This window comes from Toxotes jaculatrix, chromosome 20 (assembly GCF_017976425.1).
Source record: "Toxotes jaculatrix isolate fToxJac2 chromosome 20, fToxJac2.pri, whole genome shotgun sequence".
Classification (NCBI taxonomy): Eukaryota; Metazoa; Chordata; class Actinopteri; family Toxotidae; genus Toxotes; species Toxotes jaculatrix.
The window spans coordinates 10,698,704-10,708,981 of record NC_054413.1 but is presented as its reverse complement, the minus strand read 5'-3'; the positions used below and the strand labels follow the sequence as shown (position 1 = coordinate 10,708,981).

Here is a 10,278-nt window from a genome sequence, read left to right as displayed (position 1 = left end):
ATTGTGTCATGTGTCATGTGCTTAACTCGATGATTTACAAATACTCAAATACTCCAAGTTGGAAGGAAAATTAAAGTGAAGTCTGAGGGATTTGAGAGGATGAGCAGCACAGTCAACAACAGTCTCAACAGAAGAAGTCAAGGGCCTGGGTGTCGGACAGATAGCGAATGTCAAGAGTTCATATGGGTGATTATAAGTCCACAAAGATTGTTGACTCTCCAAATGAGGCAATATGTCTCTTTTAGTTTTGTGTAGTCTTGTGAGCTTATCAAAAAGCACTTTTTTTTTAGACCACGTGTAATCGCCAAAGAGGTGTTTACTGTTCCCTTCACATGTCTTTCTCCTGACAGCACAAGGCTGAACACAGCTGTTTCCTACCCACAAACTGACTGTGAAATGATTACTTATTCTCCTGAAAGACACAATGTTGGATTCATTTTCGACATTAGAGATTAAAACTACAGTAGGTCACAGTTACTCAACACCTCTCACTTAATAGTTACTCATCTTTAACAGTGAGAGGTGAACTCCCACCAATTTCACATAACTGAGCCACGGGTCACAGGGTGGAAAAAAAATAAAGTTGTATAAAGCTTTTTGTGCCTGCAGAGGGAGCTGCATGAAATCTGATGAATCACCTCAACTGGTGGGTTGGTGCTGAAGACTTAACTGTTGTTGGTTGGGTTGCATTGTGGGTAACGTAGGCACCGGACTTCACAAAAACAAAAGAATAATCTATATGAGTGTAGGGTAGTGATTAGAAAACCGACGACGGCAAAATTAGACTGGAGGTTTAAAAAAAAAAAAAACCCAAACATTTATTGTTATTTTCACGTTACTTGTGTAGAGGCATGTACTTCATTCACAAAATAGGAACAGTAAAATTAATCAGACAAGAAAAATATATGTGTAGTCTTTTTCTTACATTATCAATATATATACACACATTGTAAAATAGGACATTGTAACAAAAAAAGAAACCAAAACGTAGCAATAAGCAAGTGATGACAGGCTGCATCTGCACCGTGTGCCATACAGATGTAAATCGTTAGTGAAATTAGACTGAAATTTTCAGATCCTTCCTCCATTTTCACTGGAGGTTTTATGGCTTCATTTATAAAGTTGAGACAGATCAGAGTAAAGCTAATTTAGAACATGACCTAGCTATAGTTGGAAAAAAAAAACCCAGTCTGCTTCATCACCATAATCCCTGTTATCATGTTAAAACACTTTTTTTTTTTTTTTTTTTTTTAAACAGAAGTTAGGCGCCATGCTTTTGAGCATCAGTCAGTTACATATTATGTACACAGACATGTAAAAATCTCATGGCTGCACAGAAGCATTTCTCCCCAGATGACAATATTACAAAAGAACACTCAATTAAGCATTACAAAATACACACGCGCACTTTAGTCTCCGGGCCAAACAGCCCAGAGATAGAATATAGGCAATTTGTAAAACAACAAGATGACAGGTCCAATGTTTCAGAATCAGTGGTCATGGGTGATGAGTGAAATGAGCCAGGCTCCTTATACGTGACAGAGATTTTTTTTTGTCTTTTCTCTTTAAATGTTTAAGTGTGAGGTTTAGAAAAAGATCTACACATGATCAAAACATAACCTTGGCTTGGATCGTGATCTCCGACAGTAACTTCACCTGCTAATTTGAGATCAACCCACAGTGTGATTCTGATACTTAAGCCCACCCTGCCAGCATAATCCATACGGTAACAAATATCCTCCAATCACCTGTTCGTCAAGAGTAATTATAAATACACTTGGGCTCAAAAGGTCAAACTTGATTGGGAGGATAAAATGTAAACATAAAGTCCGAGGAGCGGTCCGTTCTTAAGCGCTCCGTCGTTGGACCAAATACCTTCACCGACGCGTCTTGTGGTTACGTTCAGCACAACTGTGACGACGACTACCGAGAAACACAACGTACGACACCACTAAATCACTCTTACACGATAGAAACAGCTGTAAACTTGTACATCACCGGAGGTTTGACGGGGGTCTAACCGGTAGGAGGCTCGTCCAGCAGCAGTCAGGGATGTGATCAGACAAAAACAGAAGCAATGACAGACATCAGGAATACGCTGCGTCTCCCTCCAATGCGAATCGGAAAGTTGCATATACATGACATAAATTCCACAAACTGCTGAAGTCCATTCTGTAACAGATATTCACACGTTGTGATATGCAAAGGTTAATGCAGTGGACATTAAATATTCCTCCTTTGCAGATCTGAGTCACATCCCCAGATGTTCCAACACTGACGTGAGACGTTTCACTGTCAAGTTATCAACAAGCTACGGCTCCTTTAAACAGTTCAAGGTCACAACACTGAGCTGATTCCGAATCACATACAGAGGAGGCGAGGTGAGCACAAGCTGTAGTTGACAGTTGCATTTTTACAGTAAATCAGCCGGGTTCAATTCACTTTCGTTTCGAATTAAATCTGGATGAGTTATTACAGGAAAATAATGAATATTAATTACACTTTATGAAAAATATTGTATTCTGAATAAAGTTGCACCTTCAAATTAGACTGAAAGTGAATTGAGCCCTTGAGCCAGATGTTTAGAAATTACAGAAAACTCTTCATCTGAATGAGGGCAGATAACAGGAGCCTTGTCGCCACCCGCCGGCCGGCACTGGTATTGCAAGGACATCATGACCCACTACAGGCAGGCGGGACACACACCTTGTATAAAATATTGCGCCACAATGTCTGGCAAATAGAATTTGGTTATGATGACATTGGCCAGTGAGGTTAAGATAAAGCTAGGATGTTGTAAACACTTCAGGTACAGAGGTCAGAGCTCCTGACAGGTCAGCCCTTATTTGGCAATGAGTGTTGGTGTCTTAGTAAAGGTTGAAGCACTGAGTTGTAGAAAAAAAAACAAAAAACAACAGACTGTAGACAATTTGGGCTAAGAATCACTGATCACATGACATAATTAACTGACTCCAAGAGAACAGGTAGCAAAGGATGCTGCACATTGTACAGATGCATCTCCCAGGTCAAACTGTCTGTATGTAAGCAGCATGTTGTAACACAAGTTGGCCACAAAAACACATAAAGCTGATTCTTTTAGTTTGTGTTAGTTCTTTAAAAAAAAAAAAAAAAAAAAAGGAAAAAAGGACTGCCACTTCAACTGTTGGACGCACATTCTCACACACACACACACACACACACACACACACACACACACACACACACACACACACACACACAGTACGCCATAAATCACATGATCATCCAACATTTGTTATACTTGGGATGCTTTTTGGACATGATAAAAAAAAAAAAAAATTTAAAAAGCAGCACGTTGTTTGATGGACATTGATAATCTACAAAGTGCAAATGCGCCATCTTGTGCTCTGATATCCAAAACACCAACCAAATCCCAGGTACAGTCTTCCCTGTTGTGCACTGTTTCAGTCCACTGAACAATGCAATAGAGTCCTCTGTAATATAGTCCAGGGTTTTGGTGGGGAAACATCCATCTCAAACAAACAAAAAAAAAAAAAATGTGCGGACATTAGATACACTCCAACATTTTGAGTTAAAAATAAAAGACCTGGGTAAACTTATCTCTCTCCACGGGATGTACTGCTTTAAAAAAAAAACAAAAACAAGAAAGAGAACTGTTCAAAACAAACACACTGTTCCAGCTTGTCTCCAACTCTTCACTGCAGCTTTTGTGCCCATAATTTGAGTCCTAGGGCGCCCAGGAAGCTTTTGGCACAAAAAAAAGTTTTCTCTTTAAAAAAAAACCTTAAAGCAGCTCTGATTCTTTAACTTTCGCATCATCAATTAATTCTCCAGTGGTGAGAAAAAGGAAACTAATCAGCATGAGGAAATATGGATATAGCTGAATGTGTGGCAGTTAGCATGTATGCGTGTGTGTTGTTGAGGGAACAAGCTTGTATCATATGTCCTATGCGGGTTGGTGTGAGATTTGCTTACGACACTGCATGCGAAAAATGCTAATGCATTACTGTGCTGTGATGGGCAAAAGGAACGCATTTCCATAGTTACTCTGAATGGGTCCGTGGGGATGGGGTTGCACTGGGAGACTGTTGCCACGGTGACAAACTAAACTGCTGCGTTGCTTAAGGCATCGTATCAGATGACTGAGGAGTTTCTCCTGCGGCAGGGAAAGAAAAGAGAAACAAAACAAAACAAAGATAATTGAGAGAATTACTGTTGATTACACTCAAGATTTACATAATTGTGCCGTGCAACACTTCCATGTAAAGAAAAAAAAATTTGACTTCTGTACACACACATACACACACACAAAAATCAGAGCTGTACTCAAACCTACAGACTTACTGAAGTGGTTTACCTGGTTAGGACTCGCTCTCCATGGAGATTGTAATGGTTTCACTTTCAGCTGTGAAGGAAAACAGAAAATCTGATAAGATGACAGATTCCAAACAAAGTAATTCTATCTATGAAATATTTTCATCCCTGGTGGGGCTCACCTGATTTGAGGGTGTTATTATCCAGATGGTCTCCAATGTTGTTTGCATGCTGGTCGTTGCTCAAGAGACGATTCTGTGACTCGCTGAGCGGGCTTGCAGGGACGTCGGCAGCACTGCAAATGAGAAAAAAAAAAAAAAAAAAATCTAAATGAAGTGTGCATCCACAACCCCTTCCAAAACATAAATCCTTTTCAGAACCTCATGTCAATTATTATGCTATGTACTACACTGAGACTGATCACCTTTTACTGGGCTCTGGTTGCAGGTTCACTGTGGCCTGCTCTGCATCAGCATTGACCAGCCGTGTGGGGAATGTCAGACCGTCTCCCTGGCTGTAGTAAACAAGGAGGAAACCCAAGATTAGGTACAGTAACTACATCAGGTTTGATTTCCACAGGAGCTGCAACAAAGGTAAGTTGATATTTAAAAGTAAGAGATCCACTGTTTTTAACTCCTTCTTTAGAATGTGTCAAACGTGTTTGCTACCAATTACCAAATAGTGCTATGAATTCAAAGAGAACTAGAGAATGAAGACACAGGAAACCAACCCTAAAAGTAAAAGTCGATATTTGGTAGGAATACAGTATTGTTAACAGCACGTTCAGTTCTAGATTTGCATCCTTTACCTGGTGAAAACAGGTAGCAGCCAGTACTTCTTCTGGTCTCCAAAGACCTGAGCGATATTCTTCCGGAAACCCAGAGAGAAGCCGTTCTTATCAGAGCCTGTCCTGAAGACTGGTGCTCTGAAGGCCTCTGGAAAGAGAGAGCAACATCGACCAGGGATTATTTAATAAACAGTAAAAGATGAACGACCTGCAAATCTAAACCTGATGAGAAAGAAGAGAGATGGACTGAGTAGTGGAAGAATGAAAGCATCATTTGCACATCTTTCATTGAACATTCAGCTGCTTAAAACCTCTTAACAAATTGTGTTAACTGTGTTCTGTGATGACGTCAGATGCAAGGAAATACACACAGAGAATTGTGCTCATGTTTTGAGCTGGTTAAATAATGTGTGTGTGTGTGTGTGTGTGTGTTACCTATAGTGGACCTGTTCTTCCCTACAAGCCACAGGTGGTAGCTGAACAGGGACAGAATACTGATGCAGAACATGGCCGCCACAAAAAAAAGAAACAAGACATGGAATTTGGCGTGAGTGTCTGGCAGATCATTCTGGAGAAAGAGACGGGAGAAGAGTAGAGCAGGAGAGAGCAATCATTAACAAATTCATGGTGAGGATATTTAAGGAAAGAAAGAGAAATTAGACAGAGCAAGTGGAACCAAAAAAAAAAGAAAAAGAAATGGGCAGAGGAACAGAGAAATAAGTGGAGCGTCATTTGAACCACGTCACTCCATGAACATCACGACAATACCCATGGCAACGATGGTGAGGCATTGCAACACTAAAGGCTTTGGAGGATGGTTGGGTTACCTTTGGGCAGTTCTCTGCCGATTTCCTCCGGCAAAGCTTTAGTACAAACAGAAACAAGACTGGTTAGCAATACCAGGAGAGAATAGGCAGGAAGGGAGGGAGAAGCACTTAGAAATCAGGAGGCAAATACAAGTCAAGGCCAACTTGGGTGACGGGGGAGAAAAAACAGGGAAAGAAAGAGAGTGGGTGAATGCACAAAGTGTGCCCAGAACGGAGGAAACAAAGGGATGAAAGAGGTAAAGATGAGAGGAAACTGAAGTGGAACAGCTACAAAAGTGAGAAAAAAAAAAAGGAAATGAAAAAAAAAAGAGAGGAGGTGTTAGCAGCCGCATGAGTGGTGTGACTGATGGTCCTGATAGTGAAGAGGGAGACAGAAAAGAGAGAGATTTCAGAGAACAATGACCCAGTGTCCGAGAACCCGGGGATAACAGAAAGGGAAACAGAGAGGGGGTCAGAGGGTGAAGGGTGAGAGAGGACAGAGAAAACAGAAGAGCAGCACAGCTAAGCACAGGAGAGGTCAGCACCATGCACAACCAAACTCAGAGGATGCTCAACCCGGCTCTGAAATTTGCATCCTCTGTGACATCACACGGCGTACGCGTTTACAAACACTACATGCTGAGTGTGAGCTATATATGCAATTATTACTCACTGTCCAGAACTTTATGAAATACTGCAGCACGGTGGCTGCAATGAACAGACAGTACACCAGCGAGTAGGCCAGGAAGAGGATGAAAAACTTGTAGTTGGAGAATCCCACACAGTTGTTCACCCTGGAGACGTGCAAACACAGAAAGGTCAGACATCACCTCCTCCGAGCAGAAATCTTAACGGCCTCTGGCAAGTTTACGCTAAGCTGTTTTCTTTTGTTGGTTAATATTTAAGAAGGAAGCTCTGTTGCCTTCGAGGTTACAAGCAACCCAGGGCATGAGGACAAAAGTCACTTGGATTTTAAGCAGTTGATTCTGGCAACATCTCATGCTGTAGGATGAGAGATTATTCAATTATTCCATTTGCAATCCTATTTATCAAACCTTCAAATCAGGAAAAACTAAATGACAACTGTTGAAAAAAGTGTCACTTCTGAGATCAGTTTGCTCTTGGTTGACCATGTTAGTGTGGGTTTTTATAGTAAGAGGAAGTTGCTGGTACCATCTGCTTACACTTTTAAAACCTACATAAAGCAGCTGAGAAAAAGGAGGAACAAAATGTGAGGTGTCATATGTGCGGAGTGTCTGTTTAGCAGGTCTTACATACCACGGGCAATGGTGGTCCATCTTTAGCACGCACCTGCCGTATACAGCAAGAGAATACAAGTGAGAAAAGTTCAAACTTGTTTGAAAGGGTGAGAGACAAGAAGAAGAGAAAAATATCTTGGTTGAATCAAGAGGGACTGTAACAGTTTGCATTCAGTAAGTGTGGTTCTCTTACATGTCACACGCGGAGCAGTGATGACATCGGTCCGGCTTGATAACTTGACAGCGGTCGCAGTAACGGATCGCTGCTCGTATTAACACAACAGTTTAGCAGTTAGCCCCAACAAAGAGGTGCAAACAGACTGACAAACTGATTCTCACTCGCACATTCACGCTCGGACACACAGACAAACCTCCGGCTCCTGTGCGGGTGTACAGAGGCAGACTGGTGGCGGCTCTCCACAGGATCTCCTGCTGGGATTCTGGCCTTTCCTCCTTCTCATAACGTTCCTTCTCAGGCTTGGGCAGGCAGAACTGCAGTGACGAGAGCAGCGTATTAATTTTTCTTTTTAAAAAAAGTGCATTCATCAAGTGGACTTAATGGCAACAGGGGGTTACAGACATGCAAACACAGAGGGCTCGCTTTGGATAATCGGGTTATTGTACCTCTTTGGAAGGGTTGGCAGGCTTGGTGAAGATGGTCTTCCAGTAAGACCATACAAACATGATGAAAGAGAGGTGGAAGAAGATCAGGTAGACAACTGGAGGGGAAAAATTGAGTGTCACGATCAAAAACAACATACAAAGTCTAATCTGTACAAATCACCATTATAAGCTGATATAAGGAAACGCTGCTTCTGCTTAGGATATGGAGTAAAAGAAGAAACACTGTACATCTACATATTTAATTAATGGGAGAGGAAAGCTAATGCTGAATGAGGAAGAGCAGTTCTGCTTCAAGCAGACCGACCTCAGCACTTTGAGAGAGCACGTTTCCTGTGCCAGCCCTTTTCTTTTTTTTTTTTTTTTTTAGCTAAGTCTACAGAGCATATTTCACCGGACCAAACAGAGATTATCTCAATAAGTAACAAACTGGCTCAATTTGGTAATTCAGTTCTGCCATTCAGACTGTATTAAATGAACAATGTTTGCCACAGGATACTTACTCTGCTCTGCTATACTTGGTATGGTGACTGTAAGAGAGAAAACAGAAAATAGAAATGTTAGACTGTCAACTCAGCAGTGTCAGTTACAGCAACATTAAAAACAGTTACAGATCTGACAGTGGGCTTAACAGGGAGAGGAGAGAATAGTGTAATTCATCCATAATGCATGTTTTACAAAGTTATAAAGCTGCACAGAAGATTTAAACTATGTTTGACCAGTGTTTCCCAACCTAAGGGTCAGGTTCGCCTGTGTGGCCCAAAGATTTGAGTAGAAAGGTATTAATTAAGCATTTAGTCAACAACTTTACTCTAGTTGGCAAACCACTCACACCACACAGTGTTTTTTTTTTTTTTTCTGGAGCGTTTGATTGAGTGACACCACCTTTCTCTGCAGACAGAGCTTGCCTATTCAAATTTCCATTTTTTTTCTGAGCCCTTTGAGGACTTCTCGCCCACCTTGCGATGAGACTGTGGCGAACTTCTGATTCTAAGGTCAAGAATGAATTTTCATTCTCTGCTTTTGGGCCTGTGTGGACAAGAAGTCCATTTTGTGCTGAGAGAAAAGGAAATAGAAAAACTGAAAACTACACTTTCATGACAACTGGAAGACGGATGAAGAAGACGAGGAGGCTTTGTGGTAAAACTGTTTCGTCAACTACCATGTCCATGATCAAGACTGAACTTTAAGTACCATTTTTTTTCAACGTTTCTACTACATACTTTTCACTTCTTCAACCATCCAAAAATCCTTTGGATGAAACTGCTCATGGCTCATGGGTGCACCAAGACCATATACGCTGCAATGTGGAAATCAAACATAGACATTGCCTTGTTTTAAGAAGTCACAAGCCCAAAAAAAGTTGAGATCTAGTCTTCTTTGATGGGGTTACCATCTAAGCCATTCACTTGTGTGGGCATAAAAATTACATAAAAATACACCTACATAAAATCTTACCCTTTTAACCACCAAATTTTATCCAGTAATCTTGATATGAAAAAGTTTAGGGAAGCCCTTAAATTACATCTACTATATGTCATTTAAAGTTAAAATCTAATAAATTAGCTATAATGTTGAAACTGTCCGAGCTAATTAGCTGTATTCTAGTTACAAGAGCAGTGTTTCTCTGTCCAAACAGCTAAATATCGTTTCGTTAAGGTTTTAATTCTCCATTCAGACTCTACTCAGCTCGACACAAAACCACAGAGATGAGCCAGGCAGCGACATAAACAGCTCGGTGAAAGTTTTTCTGCCACCGAAACACAATTCCCCGTAAAATACGACAAGCCCAAGCAATGGCAGCTGACTGATAATTAGCTGTATCTAGATTTGGACAGGCTTGCCAACACCATTGTGCTGAGCTGCAGTCCATTTACTTCCTGCTGGCCAGCAGCAGCTGTATGTTTGTGTGGAAAGCACAATGAAAACATGGGCGGTTTAAAGGCTTGAAAAAAAAAAGGCAACACGCGGCGGCAGGACGTCTACTTACATATACAAAGCTCCACCACATAGGCATAATACGACCAGCAGACGACCAGGGCGATAAAAATTACAGGTATCCATGCTAAACCCCGTTGACAGCATCTCAGTACGTGTGTGGGCGCCATCTTTCTCCCTCAACTGGGGAAAGGGAGTGTCGATATGTGACGTCACTTGAACAAACTGAGACGGGAGGCGGTCTGATTTTTTTTTTGGGGGGGGGGGGCGATCAGCTCATTTAAGATATTGTTTGGAATAAAGCGTGGTTATTATCATATACATTATACACCAAACAAGGCTAGAAAAAAAATATCCTACATAGAATATACTACACTTCATTAATGATTTTGTTTCACCCTGTTTGTACTACTACTTTGAACCAGAATCTCACTCATTTCTTTAACATTGACGGCTTTACTGCAAATTTCTGGTCAAATGTTTGCTTTATGAACACAATTTAAACTATCTTTTAAACATGCCATTCTATATTTTCACTTGGATTAACTTCCTA

General features: G+C 41.0%; 1 protein-coding gene across 2 annotated transcripts; it reads right to left on the bottom strand.

The window, feature by feature from the left end:
- Positions 1–1,562: 1,562 nt before the first annotated feature.
- On the bottom strand, positions 1,563–9,903 carry LOC121200250 (palmitoyltransferase ZDHHC20-B-like). 2 transcript variants are annotated; one of them, XM_041065414.1, is made up of 13 exons: positions 9,778–9,903; positions 8,291–8,317; positions 7,791–7,885; positions 7,538–7,658; positions 7,360–7,429; positions 7,186–7,218; positions 6,581–6,701; positions 5,537–5,669; positions 5,123–5,249; positions 4,739–4,828; positions 4,497–4,609; positions 4,345–4,405; positions 1,563–4,156 (listed from the first exon to the last, which is right to left on the bottom strand). In XM_041065414.1, the coding sequence occupies exons 1-12, from the start codon at positions 9,893–9,895 to the stop codon at positions 4,362–4,364; spliced, it is 1,092 nt and encodes a 363-aa protein (XP_040921348.1). In that variant the 5' UTR covers positions 9,896–9,903; the 3' UTR covers positions 1,563–4,156; positions 4,345–4,361. The 2 variants fall into 2 exon arrangements, with proteins under 2 accessions (XP_040921348.1, XP_040921346.1); XM_041065412.1 differs by having other exon boundaries at positions 4,358–4,405.
- Between the last annotated feature and the right edge of the window lie 375 nt (positions 9,904–10,278).

What these genes read in the sequence shown, in the direction of transcription:
- LOC121200250 (XM_041065414.1), bottom strand. Translation starts at nt 9,895, where the DNA reads ATGGCGCCCACACACGTACTGAGATGCTGTCAACGGGGTTTAGCATGG. An exon ending in TGTGGTGGAGCTTTGTATAT is followed by an intron (nt 8,318 to 9,777) that starts GTAAGTAGACGT and finishes TCTCTCTTACAG; the next exon opens with TCACCATACCAAGTATAGCA. An exon ending in ACCAAGTATAGCAGAGCAGA is followed by an intron (nt 7,886 to 8,290) that starts GTAAGTATCCTG and finishes TTTCCCCTCCAG; the next exon opens with TTGTCTACCTGATCTTCTTC.